The 14,396-nt window shown below is 38.0% G+C and overlaps 1 protein-coding gene across 1 annotated transcript; it reads left to right on the forward strand.

Moving 5' to 3' along the window:
- Positions 1 to 1,095: 1,095 nt before the first annotated feature.
- Positions 1,096 to 13,469, forward strand: LOC307123240 (interferon-induced protein 44-like). The gene is made up of 8 exons (XM_079811701.1): positions 1,096 to 1,240; positions 3,106 to 3,153; positions 3,299 to 3,332; positions 11,417 to 11,621; positions 11,777 to 12,004; positions 12,093 to 12,264; positions 12,491 to 12,591; positions 12,712 to 13,469. The coding sequence occupies exons 1-8, from the start codon at positions 1,234 to 1,236 to the stop codon at positions 12,874 to 12,876; spliced, it is 960 nt and encodes a 319-aa protein (XP_079667827.1). The 5' UTR covers positions 1,096 to 1,233; the 3' UTR covers positions 12,877 to 13,469.
- Positions 13,470 to 14,396: the final 927 nt, after the last annotated feature.

A 14,396-nucleotide genomic window follows, 5' to 3' on the forward strand; every position in this document is an offset into this window, starting at 1 on the left:
AACTTGCCATGCTTTTACCACAGTATTGGCAGTTTTAATGTGATATTGGTTGTAAATGCACAGTAACAGCAATAGCGCCCCCTATAACAGTGAAAACATGGAAAGTCCAACGTGATCTCATGAGAAGTGTGGTTCTACAACACGTACATTTACTTACATTTTCATACACACTATAACGTACAAAATTGACGTATTGACAGCACTAAAGCGTAAATAATTTACATATCCGTGTGAATGTGTAGCAGTTCATGAATATTAAAATCATGGAATTAATGTTTTGATTGATTCTATTGTATTTAATTGTCATTTCATTGACATGTTTTCACTTGCATTTATTAAATGCAGTTTACTCGTCTACTTACTGTAATATTTCTCCTATGCAGCGACTGACAATACAATCATAAAATACACCAAAACACAACATAAATTCACAAAAGACATACATTTTATTAGCTTGGTGTAATCCAAATCTATAGAATCCATATGTTTGCGAGGAACAGATCCAAACGTAGCTCTTTATCCAGCGATCTTCATCCTCCAACACAACTACTTTTGGTACCGCTTTTGACATTTTCAGAAAAAATAAATAAATAAATAATTGTGTTTGCACTTGTTATGCTTTTATTTATAACAGTACATAGTTTTGAGAAATGGTTATGGGTGGGTTTAGGGGTAGGTGTAGGATTAGCAGCTCAAAATATCGTTTTAATGCTATATTATTACTAAAATTGACATTTTACACATCTCTGTCCATACATTTTATTATTTTAATATTCTGTATAAAAGGGGTATGTTTAGGTTAGGGGATCTTACATTTATCTGTAAAATGGTAAAAGGGAAATTAAACAGATATCTTTATGAAATGAAAGATGCTAACGGTCTAATCAGATTCAATGATCTATGCTAAGCTATGCTAAAAGTGCTACCGCCAGACCCGGAGATCGACTGAAGGGATTCGAAAATGGTAAAACTCAACTGTTTAACTCTAGGGGAGATGGAAAATGAGCCTATTTTCAAAAATAGTGCCGTGTTCCTTTAAAGTGAAACTGAAAGTCAGACCTGCAAGTATAAAAATAGCCTCGGATGAGAGCTGCCATCACAAGACGCTTGCACATCCTCAGAAACACAAGACAGAACAGTACATAGCAATTCTGTGATTACTCTAGTTTAAACAACTCTGTGTTTAGTGTGGTATTATTTGCTAAATTTATATAGGGGAAAAAGAATCACAAAATGGGAGGTAAGTACTGCATACTTTGCATCTTTTAACTTACAATATTTAGAATATTTTTGTTTTTGAATGCTGTAATGACTCCGGGGTGTCTGTTAGGACATGTCATTTGGTGAAGGATTAATTTCTCCCAATGATTGTTACAGTGCAATAATGGTTAGCTATGGGTGTGGTTCTGAAACAAATCAATCGCAAATAACTACAGCCTTATAAAGAAAATAACATAAGTTATCTAAATAACCATATATGTTATTTACAGTAAATTACTGATATAAACAAAAGCACTGCAGTGAATAGAAATAGTTGTCTTCTCCAGGGCTGTGGTTGCATTACATAATTTAGGCTCTGACGGAAGACTGCGGATAGAGATATGGGGGGGGGGGGGGGGGGGTTTGACTGGTTCCAGGATGGCAATTAAAATTAAGAGATTGATTAGATTCTGAGCACTCTCCCTCGTGTCCAGCTGTCACTGGTGTTCTCAGAAGATGTATTCCCCTCAAATCCATGTAAACCTCCTGCATCTAAAAAGCTCTCCCTAAAGATGAATGTCCAATTTCCCCATCTAACACGGACATTGTTGATACACTCTGGAAACTGATCAACAAGAGGTCACATGCCATTGAAAATACCAACTCCGCTTGCAATGAAATAAAGGATGCGAAGAATGGGACCATTTCTGCATGTTTTTTTTGGCCGACTCAAATTGAAAAGCTTCCCATACCCACATACAGTCGTCTCTAAATACACAATTTTGGTGTCATTTTACAGGAAAACCTTTGAAGTTAAATAAAACACTGCTAAAAGTAATGGACATTTCAGTATAGGTTGTCTGAGCAAAAAAGAGGCCCTTTTTTTTCTGGTTATAAATTCAGTTTTGAAAGTGTGTAACTCAGGCCCTGTGTGCTCTAGCACCCTGCAGACCGTTTTGGTTGTTCCAGTATTTTCTGGAATCTAGTGGAAACAGCTCAAACTGTCTGCAGGGTGCTAGAGCACACAGGGCCTGAGTTAAACTGAATTTATAAACAAAAAAATCTAAAAATGCCTATTTCCAGGCGGAAATCCCCCAAAATGGTCCCAGAGCATAAGAGGTTAAAAACTAAAAAATTATTTATATATTTTTTTTGTGAAAATATATATATATATTTTGTGGGCAAATGTAAAGACACAAAATTGAAATAATAAGGCTGAAGGAATATCACGGGTGTACAGTAGAGGGCGCAGCTCAAACAAACTTTTCAGCTGTGCTGCCATTTTGTATTGCCAAAGTATAGGACGCAGGAGAAGAAAGTTTAACAGAGACAGAGAAAGAAATGAATGTCTGTCTGGCATCACTGCAAAAAAGTTGCTTCAGAACTATTAAATATACACCAAACTTTGTTAAATAATAGTTGAATAATTTCACAATAAATAGGCCAATAAGGAGGTTCAATCAACTCTGAGTAGATTGACTCTGAGTTAAGCACAGGCGCCCCAACTATGAAAAGCCACGATCAATGGAGCTCCGAAATTACAATTCACCATGGCAACAGCACCCAACAAAAAGATGTGCGCATATTTCCGGGTCAATCCAGGTCAAAAAAAAAGAAACGGACAGCAGCTAAAAATGAAAAAAACAATATTAATAATTCAATCAGGTAAAGCTTTTTTTAAAGCTTTCTTTTTTTGTCTTTTGGATACCATGAGAATTAAACTTAATTAAAATAATTAAGAATTAAACTTACATATTGACCCGGAAGTATGCAAACGTCTTTTTGTTGGGTGCTGTTGCCATGGTGAATCGTAGTTTCGGAGCTCCATTGATCGTGGCTTTTCATAGTTGGGGTGCATGTGCTTAACTCAGAGTCAGTTACTCAGACTATTTTGTCTTTTTTCAGGGGGACAATCAAAGCCACAAGAAGTGCCTCAACCAAAACCAAATCCAGGTGAGAGGGTCTTTCTTCCATATTATTTCTTATATATGCAGAACACATACACACACACACACACACACACCATAGATAATACATTCTCAGAGAGATACTACCAAACTGCTGTTAAACTAATTGCAAGCCTGTATGTTTTCCATAGAACTGGATAAACCATGGAGGAAATTTGACTGGGGGTAAGCTATACTTGTACATAAGCTATTCTTGTCATTTGTCTGTTTGTGTTTGGACTTTCTGTTTGTATTCTGATTCGTTCACGTGCTCCTTTTGTTCAGTTTCCCGCCACTTCTTTGTTACCATGGTTACCTTCATTATTAGTTCATTCTGTTCAGCTGTGTTTGCTCTTTACCTTGTTTGTGTTTCTATTTAAGTTCTTCCTTTTCAGTCACTTATTGTCTGTTCACCGTCTTAGTTAGTGTGTTGCTGCCTGATTGCTAGAAGTGCCACAAAACCTGTCATTTTGGATTTATTATCGTCGTTTGTGTCTGCCTTCCTGTAACTAGTGATGGCAAAATGAGACTTCCTGAACCACTGAGACCTCGCAGCCTATCGCTTCACCAAAAGGTTCATTACTCAAAGCTTCATTCATCATTGCTCACTAGTGACACCTAGCTACTGTACAAAGAAATGGCAGACAAATCCATTAATCCTGAGCCAATGACCTGAGCAGACATTTGTCCATTGCCTGGGTATAAAATAAAATATGCATCTTTCTCTGTCTGACTTTACTTGCACAAAGACAACTGTCAGACACACTGTTAATTAATTAATTATTTATACTGTGATCAACCTATCCAGCAGATGCCAAAGGACACCTAATAATAGAGGAAAACAATATTAGAGAAAAACTATCTAACCTAATAGTAATAATGTAGTATACTGTAGTATAATAGTATAATGTAATCAGTGGCGTAAGCAGAAAGTTGATGATTGGTGGGCCTCCAATAGTGTGGGTGGGCTGGAATAATTTGCATTACCCCCTTAATTTTGAAGAAAAATCAAAAATCTGACTGAAACATAGCAATATAGCTAAAAGTATTCTGCATATGTTGGACCTTTTATTGTCTATTGTCTTTTAATATAGTCAACTTCTACATGTTGACGCTTTCTCAAGCCCCCGTACGAGCTGTGTTTGTGATGTTTGAGCGTGACGCGCGGAAGGACCGCTTGTAAGGTTGCTTTAAAATTCCACTAGTGCTACTAGTGTCGAAGAAACTAAATACTGTAAGCACTAAGCTCCGTGCGATCAATTAAGTGTGTGCGGCTGCAACGTGAAAAAAAATGAACACAAAAACAAAGCAGGAGAGAGATCCGGGGCCTGTTTCAGTAAGGAGGTTCAACCAGTTTAAACCTGAACTCTGAGTTTTGGGTTTCAGAACAGCTGAATTGAGTTGGTTCAATCAACTCTGAGTAGATTGACTCTGAGTTCAGCACATGCACCCCAACTATGAAAAGCCACGATCAATGGAGCTCCGTAATTACGATTCACCATGGCAACAGCACCCAACAAAAGATGTTTACATACTTCCGGGTCAATACACTCACCTAAATGATTATTAGGAACACATACTAATACTGTGTTTGACCCCCTTTCGCCTTCAGAACTGCCTTAATTCTACGTGGCATTGATTCAACAAGGTGCTGAAAGCATTCTTTAGAAATATTGGCCCATATTGATAGGAGAGCATCTTGCAGTTGATGGAGATTTGTGGGATGCACATCCAGGGCACGAAGCTCCCGTTCCACCACATCCCAAAGATGTTCTATTGGGTTGAGATCTGGTGACTGTGGGGGCCATTTTAGTACAGTGAACTCATTGTCATGTTCAAGAAACCAATTTGAAATGATTTGAGGGATGGACATGGTCAGAAACAATGCTCAGGTAGGCCGTGTCATTTAAACGATGCCCAATTGGCACTAAGGGGCCTAAAGTGTGCCAAGAAAACATCCCCCACACCATTACACCACCACCACCAGCCTGCACAGTGGTAACAAGGCATGATGGATCCATGTTCTCATTCTGTTTACGCCAAATTCTGACTCTACCATCTGAATGTCTCAACAGAAATCGAGACTCATCAGACCAGTCAACATTTTTCCAGTCTTCAACTGTCCAATTTTGGTGAGCTTGTGCAAATTGTAGACTCTTTTTCCTATTTGTAGTGGAGATGAGTGGTACCCGGTGGGGTCTTCTGCTGTTGTAGCCCATCCGCCTCAAGGTTGTGCGTGTTGTGGCTTCACAAATGCTTTGCTTCATACCTCGGTTGTAACGAGTGGTTATTCCCGTCAAAGTTGCTCTTCTATCAGCTTGATAGCTCAGTCGGCTCATAACTGAGCAGATTGGGAAATACTCAGACCGGCCCGTCTGGCACCAACAACCATGCCCCGCTCAAAATTGCTTAAATCACCTTTCTTTCCCATTCTGACATTCAGTTTGGAGTTCAGGAGATTGTCTTGACCAGGACCACACCCCTAAATGCATTGAAGCAACTGCTATGTGATTGGTTGATTAGATAATTGCAGTAATGAGAAATTGAACAGGTGTTCCTAATAATCCTTTAGGTGAGTGTATATAACACATTTAGTTATATTAATTTAACTATATTAATTCTATTACACACATCTGAATACCTCTTAAGCAAACTAGCTCTGGAGCAGGTTATGTTCAGTGAGTAAGTTGCTATGGCTAATTACATACCCTGAAAGTTACCTCCATTTTTGAAACCGAAAGTTGAGGTTATCCGTTTACTTACTCTCAAACATACCCGGGTATGCCACATAACCTGCTTTCTGGAATACCCCCCAGAGATCCAACCCAAGTCCTGATAACTATATCACAAAGAGAAATCACAATGTCCTGTATCGACAACCTACCATTAATAAACGTGCTCACAAATATTACATGCAAATATTTGATTGCCATGTCACGGCGGCCTAGACTAAAAACCTTCCCATAGCTTACCTTGTATGGCTGATGTCTGTTCTAAACAAGTCGGAGTTGGCTGGGCTTTGAATTGAAGATGCTGATAATATCACTTATTAGTTAGTTCACTTTCAAGCGACAAAAGTGTTATGGTGTCCTGTCATCTTTCTTTGTCAAGACGTGTTTCTTTCTTACATTTTTCATAACTGACAGTTTTGACATCTTTTAATGACAAAAAGGCGCTGCTAGTTGGATTCGAATCCGGATATATCCGCAAAGAAGAAAATAACATTACTACTGGCGTGACGTAACTGAAGAGACGAATTAGCATCTTTTTATTAATATTAGAATAGAGTTCTAATGCATGACAAAATAAATCACATTTAAAATAATTATTGAAGAATTGTTAAACGTTAGAAAATAGCATTATTTAAAAAAATACTGTTTTTCGGTCAGTTTTTGGCCATAAATACCTGTGACTGTACTTGTATTTGCCTTGTATTTGCCTGTTACGTGTTTTATATTGTTTAGAAGTGGGTTTAGGGTAGGAGTTGAGTTAGTTACTCCAAAATATAAAAGTAGCCTATCAATATTAATAAAATCATGTCTGCTTTTACAAATGCAACAAATTAAATGCGTCTTGATCTGACGCATTGGGCAAACAACTGAAATGAATGGAGCACCTGCGCGTCGATAAAGTGAAATTTTTCAATTCAAATTTATTTGTATAGCGCTTTTCACAATACACATTGTTTCAAAGCAGCTTTACAGAAAGTGCATTTCATAAATGTACATTGAAAAATGTTAGAAAGAGAATGTTAAAGAAAAATGTTAGAATAAGTTAATCAATCATGTATTATTTTAGGCCATAACAACGCTGGCGTTGAGTCGTCTCTTCACAGGCGTCGAGTCGTCTCATCACAGGTGTTGGGGCATCTGAAGTCTCAATGAGAGGCTGGATACAAACTGGAGCTGACGAACTAGTTACCTCGGGACTAGTGTCCCGAGATAACAACAGAAAAGCAGATGGGAAATAATTAGCATAGCTGCTGTTCAGAATATTAATGCTTTTGATCCGATTTAACTGTAGTATAAAACGTATTTATAATGTGAATGCTTGGCTAAAGAGATGCGTCTTTAATATAGTTTTAAACTGGGACAGCGAGTCTGAACCTCGAACAATATCAGGAAGACTATTCCAGAGTTTAGGAGCTAAATGTGAAAATGCCCTCCCTCCTTTAGTGGACTTAGATATCCTAGGAATGACCAGAAGCCTAGAGTTTAGTGATCTTAAAGAGCGCGATGGATTGTAGGGCGATAGAAGATCAGTTAAATACACTGGAGCTAAACCATTTAGGGCTTTATAGGTCAGTAGCAATACTTTGTAATTGATACGGAACTTAATAGGTAACCAGTGTAGAGATGATAAAATTGGTGTTATATGATCATATTTTCTTGATCTAGTAAGAACTCTAGCAGCTGCGTTTTGGACTAACTGTAGCTTGTTTATTGATGATGCAGGACAACCAGCTAATAAAGCATTACAGTAATCTAGTCTCGAGGTCATGAATGCATGAACTAACTTTTCTGCAACAGAAATAGATAGCATGTTACGTAGCTTAGCAATGTTTCTAAGGTGGAAAAATGCTGTTCTTGTAACATATGAAATATGATTTTCGAAAGACAAGTTGCGGTCTAATATAACACCCAGGTCTTTTACTGTAGTGGATAAAGTGACAGGACATCCTTCCAAGTTAAAGTTGTATTGTGAGAGGTTTTGTGGGCAGTTTTTTGGACCAATAAGTAATACCTCCGTTTTATCTGAATTTAATAGCAGAAAATTACACGTCATCCAGTATTTAATATCGTCAACACACGCTGTCAGTTTAGATAATTTAGCGAATTCATCTGGTCGTGATGAAATATATAATTGAGTGTCATCGGCATAACAGTGGAAATTAATTAAATGTTTTCTTATAATATTAACAAGTGGCAGCATATATATTGAGAATAGCAGAGGGCCTACCACGGATCCTTGCGGCACCCCATAGTCTACTGACGTTATCTCTGATTTTTCCCCATTTAGACAGACAAAATGGTAGCGGTCTGATAAGTACGATCTAAACCTGTTTAATGCCTCTCCCTGAACACCAGTATAATTTTGAAGTCGATCTAATAGTATTTTATGATCTATAGTATCGAACGCAGCACTAAGATCAAGTAGAACTAGTATTGAGATACAGCCTTGGTCAGAAGCTAGAAGTAAATCATTTGTGATTTTAACGAGTGCGGTTTCTGTGCTGTGATGCGGCCTGAATCCTGATTGAAATTTTTCATAGATATCATTTTCTTGCAAGAAAGAGCACAATTGAGCGGACACAACTTTTTCTAGTATTTAAGACATGAATGGAAGATTTGAAATGGGTCTGTAATTTGCTAGGTTATTATGATCTAATTGTGGCTTCTTAATGAGAGGTTTTATGACTGCCAACTTGAATATTCTTGGAACATGACCTAAAGATAAAGACGAGTTAAAGGGGTGGTAAACCACGATTTCACTATTCTAACTTTAGCTAGCGTGTAATGTTGCTGCTTGAGCATAAACAACATCTGCAAAGTCACAACGTTCAAAGTTTAAAGCAAAGGGAGATATTTGCTTTTAAAGAAATCAGTTTCTAAGAACTACAGCAAACGGCCAGTAGGCGACTACACACATTCCTCCAGGCTTGCTGACATCACCAGGCTCAATATTTACATAAACCCCTCCTCCGAGAATATTAAATAAGGGAGGGTGAGGCCATTTTGTATCGCGGCGCTGTTGTGGTATAAGTTAGTTAGGCTGGAGTGTTGTTGCCGCGATAACGAGGAAACGCTGTTATTTCCATCCGGATTGCAGGTCTGGGGTACTTGCTCTGTTCAGCCTTCATTGGGACGGGGGTGCGTTGCAGAGCGTTTAACATACAGCATGTTATATGCACGTGTGTTTGAGTCAGCGGGGAATCAGGCGCGCGCAGGGCTCCCTGCAGCACAACAGAGGAAAACATCCACCGTCTTCGCGATTTCAATGCCGGATTTGCACAACGTCAGCTGCGTGAAAAAAACACTGCCGGTGCGTGGATGCACGACGCGCGCGCTGCACATTTCACGGAGGACAACACAAACTTCCACAAACTTCGCGAGTTCAATGCCAGATTTGCACAACATCAGCTGCGTGAAAAAAACACTGCCGGTGCGTGGATGCACGACGCGCGCGCTGCACATTTCACGGAGGACAACACAAACTTCGCGAGTTCAATACAGGATATGCACAACGGCTTATCCTGAAAGCTGGATTTACAAACAGAAGCTGTTCACGGGCCACAACCTGTAAGTCTGATTTATATTTCATCGATGTGTTTTCCTGTAATAGGTTGTAGCAAGGAAGTAAACAGATGACAACGCTGTTCTGCAAACCAGTCTGTTAAATGCTCATTCATACTTAACGTTATCCGACGAACACCTAACATTACAAACACAAACGTTAAAATCTCAACAGCGAACCTGACATTAGTGTAAATTATTCTTTGATTAGAGCTTTTATGTATTGTTTATCTTCAGGCATGCTAAACATGGTTCTGTGTGTGATTTGGCTACTATAGTAAAGCCAGTGCTTTGTGTTCGTTTTGGGTTAATAGTTCTTGCGACAGATATTTGGCTATAATCGTTCTAAAAATACAAAAGTAACAGTGCCATTCAGTAGCGATCACTATAGATCTGCAGTCTTTACTCATTAGGACTGAACAGGTTCTGCTCGATCATCTTCACTATAATGTTCTGGGTCTGATTCGGGCTCAGATTGGTGTGGTTTTATTGACGCCATCGTTTCTAATACTGACCACAGTCTACCGGTAAGGTAAGGGGCGTGACGTTTCCGACAAACATACACTGCGGTTAGCGAATCACAACACACTGGGCCAGCTAACCAATCTGAGCCCATTGGGTATTTTTGAGGGACTGGCTTCATACAACCCGTAAAGCATCAGACCGTTTTACAAGGAGGGACAGAGCAGTGTAGAATAAAGGTCAAATATATGAAAAATAATGATTTTTTTTTAAAAACGAAGCATTAACACATGTTACAGTGCACCCCACAAACACAATCAAGCCTTCAAAACAATGTGTTTTACCACCCCTTTAATAATATTGAGAAGATGCTCTTCCACTACAGGTAACATCTCTTTCAGTAGTTTAGTGGGTCTTGGATCTAATAAACATGTTGTTGGTTTCGATGCAATGATAAGTTTATTTAGCTCTTCCTGTCCTATGGTTGTAAAGCGGTGTAGTAGTTCTTGAGGGGCGATAATTGCGGTTGAATCATAAGACATCATTGAAGATTGTACATTTACAATTTTGTTTCTGATGCTTTCTATTTTCTCAGTGAAGAAATTCATAAAATCATTACTACTAAACTGTAACGGAATATTTTGTTCAGGCGATGCTTGTTTATTTGTTAGTCTAGCCACAGTGTTAAATAAAAACCTTGGATTATTTTGGTTATTTTCTATTAGTTTGCGGAGATGCTCAGCCCTGGCTGCTTTTAGGGCCTTTTTATAACGTGACATACTATCTTTCCACGCGATTCTAAAGACCTCTAAATTAGTTTGTTTACATTTACGCTCTAAGTTATGAGTTTCTCTCTTGATAACATGTGTAGCACTGTTGTACCAAGTTGGTTTATTTTTTCTCTAAACTTTTTTAATCTAATTGGTGCAACAATTTCTAATGTACTAGAGAAAATGGTGCTCATACTGCTAGTCATTTCCTCTAGTTCATCTGTTTGTTTGGGTTCACTTAGCAGCTGAGACAGATCAGGTAAGGTATTTGAGAATCTATCTATAGTGGTTGGAAGGATTGTTCTGCCTGGTCGATAACGTGGTGCAACATGACAGATTTCAGCAGTACGCAGTATGCAAGTTACCATGTAATGGTCAGTGACATCATCACTTTGCGGTATAATATCTATATCGGTTGGGTTGGTTCCATGTGATATAATTAAATCTAGTGTGTGATTAAGACGATGAGTGGGACCAGTGACGTTTTGCTTGACCCCAAAGGAATTTAATAGATCTGTAAACGCAGCCCCTAACGCATCATTTGTGTTATCTACGTTTATGTTAAAATTTCCAACAATTAATGCTCTATCGACGTTGACCAATAGATCTGAGCGTTTAGCGTCTTCATTGTGGCGTGGAAGCACTTCTGGGTTGGTTAATGCTATTCCAAATAAGGCTCCATTGTGCCACATATAACAAATCTGCTTTAAGTGAAGTTCTGTAAAATTGTGTTTTGATTTGACAGACAAAAAGATGCTCTAAAAGAAAAGCTGGAAAACTTCTCTCCGAGTCATCCAGATGTAAAGGACATCAAGATCCTGGTAGCTGGGCAAGTTGGAGCAGGAAAGTCCAGCTTTATTAACTCCATCGATAGTGCCTTTCAAGGAAGGATCTCCTCTAGAGCGCTAGTCAATTCATCTGGTGGTAACAGTTGTAGTTTCACACAAAACGTAATTATTTGTTACCTATACAGAAGTTAAATGTTTTCTAAAAGACCCAGACATGTAATTCGACCCACTCTTGAGCGTTGAGCGATTTAGCTAATCATATGAGGATTTCTTGGAAATTGTCTTCAAATATGCATCTATATTTTTGGTCTTTGTAGCTCAAAGGATACACCATCAGAAGTGGGACAAAACCTTTGCCCTTCGTCATCAAGGACATAATGGGCTTAGAACCTGATCAATTGGTAAAATCTGCTGGGGTACAACCAGATTACATCTTCAATGCTTTGTCTGGCCATGTGAGGGACGGCTATAAAGTAATAAACCAAGGGGTGCAAACAGATGACATCATCAAAGCTGTGTTTGGGCATGTGAAGGACGGCTATAAAGTAATAAACCACTAACATTTTAACATAAAGTATGTATGTGTGCATTAGGTTTGACATTGAATATATTTTGTTGAATTTTCAATAATAGTTCAATGAGGAGCAGGCGCTCACTGATCAGGATCAAGATTACACCAGTGACCCTTCCCTCTCCGATGAGGCTTTCTGCCTGGTTTACGTCATAGACGCAAATACAGTCGAATACACAGATTATCGACTTATTGGCAAGTTGAAGAGCATCCGCCAGGCAATCAGTGCTAAGGGTAAAACTGACCCCTGAATGTTTGATTATGATTTTCATTCATGAGTGGAGAGAGAAGTGGGCATAAAATGCATGGGTTGGGTGTTTTTTCAATGCGTAGGTGGACAAATTATTGATATGACCCAGACGATGTTTGTGGGTTAGTTATGTACAACAAACTGTCACAAATGCTCAATTTTGTTGAGGAGGAAAACATCTTGTTATTGAACCTTTCATTGCCTCTGCAGGGATTCCTCAAGTGATTGTCATGACCAAAGTGGATCAATTATGTCCGCTGGTCAACAACGATCTAAGGAAGATCTACACTAGCAAGAAGATCAAAGAGAAGGTGTGATATCATACATTACTTACACACGTTTCCATTTTATATACATATTTTTGCCTATGTTGATCTGCTTATGTCTAATAGCCACATCTAATTTTCTGTCCTACCTCTGTACCTGTCCAGATGGAATTGTGCAGTCAAAAAATTGGCTTGCCTTTGTCAAACATCTTCCCAGTGAAGAACTACCATGAGGAGATTGACACCGAGGATGACGTTGATGTTCTGATACTAAAGGCATTTGATCAGATTGTTCAGATAGCAGATGATAGATTGGTGGACATTCTATGACATTCTATTCAAGTGACTGACAAAAATCACATATATCAAGCGTAGCGTTAGTTCTGGCTGGTCACGTTGTCAAGCTCGCATCAGCTGATCACGTCTACCTATAGGAATACGACGTCTATTACAGCGAAAATCTAAGACACAAAATCTAATGTAAACCTGAAAATTAATAGAAAGATTCAGAATTTGACATTTTTCAAAGAAAAGGAAAGTTACGATTTAAAACCTTTCTACGTTGAACAACATTAAAACTTAAATTGCATGAACAAATATTAGGAATAATGCAGTGACACTTATATTTTAGATTCTTCAAAACATTTATGAACAAAATAACTTTTGCTTATGAGATCTGTTGAATAAATTCTATTTAATCTTGAATTATTAATTTTTCTCAGCCTGTCCTAAAACAGTGAATTGGGGTATCTGGAGCAATGGGTACATTCAGATATCGCATAAAATGCATGTTGAAATGTATTCACTGAAACAACTGCTTATGTTCCGCTAAGATGCTTTGGATAAAAGTGCCTGCTAAATGCATAAATGTTTTCAGCCGAAGATCAATCGTAAAAAAATAAATTGATATAGCCTATATAACCGTTGAGGTGTGGACTTGATTTCAGTTGATTTATGTGAGATACAAATCTGTGTTCCAAGATAGAGCTGATATATATATATATATATATATATATATATATATTAGGGGTGCACCGATCCGACTTTTTCAGTCCCGATACCGATACCGATGCCTGGGCTTTGTGTATCTGTCGATACCCGATACCGATCCGATATATTGTTGAATTAATAATAAACTGTATATCTTCCACCTTATACCTTCCTTGAAGAGACTAAAGGCACCAGACTTTACTAACTAAACATAACTAAGACAAAATAACAGATGTATGTAAGGTGTTGAATTCTTATTTATTTAAAAAACAATTGTGCATTCAAATCTAAAATAGAATGTAATCTAACTTCTTTAAATAAATAAAATGTAGCAGTGGAAACAAAAAACAGTGTAGGCCTATTGGTCAAACATACAATAGTAATCTGACAGTTACCAAACATTTTTTACACTACAGATAATTGTTTTGGTATATAATCATATCAATATTAAAAAGTAGCATTACAAATTAACAAATAGTCTAATTTTCTGCCATATGCAATTTATTAAAAATTTTCAGCTAGCTAATAACAACTTTGTTCTGGTTTCACCTCACTCCAGATTAAATGATTGTAGGCTAGGCCTATTTATTTTACTACACATTGTCAACAGAAATAAGATGAAATACTGTTGATAATTAAAAATAATTCTTACTACCCACTCTTGCTAAATTGGGTAAGCACACTTGTGTTCTCATTTCAGTTGCGTTCTGAGTAAATTAATAAACTGAGTTCATGAGTTCAGTGTTGGACGGATCAGTTGTTCTGGCCAGTCGTTAAAATGATTCGGTTCAAAGGAGTCATTAGGTCACGAATCGGACATTAGCAGACGCGTTGTGTGCGAATCCCGTCTGTTAGAACAT

Source organism: Gobio gobio (assembly GCF_949357685.1).
Source record: "Gobio gobio genome assembly, chromosome: 3".
Taxonomy (NCBI): domain Eukaryota; kingdom Metazoa; phylum Chordata; class Actinopteri; order Cypriniformes; family Gobionidae; genus Gobio; species Gobio gobio.

Excerpts from the sequence above, each read along its gene's own strand:
- LOC307123240 (XM_079811701.1), top strand. Across the intron at positions 3,154-3,298 it reads TCAACCAAAACCAAATCCAG|AACTGGATAAACCATGGAGG; the intron begins GTGAGAGGGTCT and ends TGTTTTCCATAG. Across the intron at positions 12,005-12,092 it reads ATGTGAAGGACGGCTATAAA|TTCAATGAGGAGCAGGCGCT; the intron begins GTAATAAACCAC and ends TTTCAATAATAG.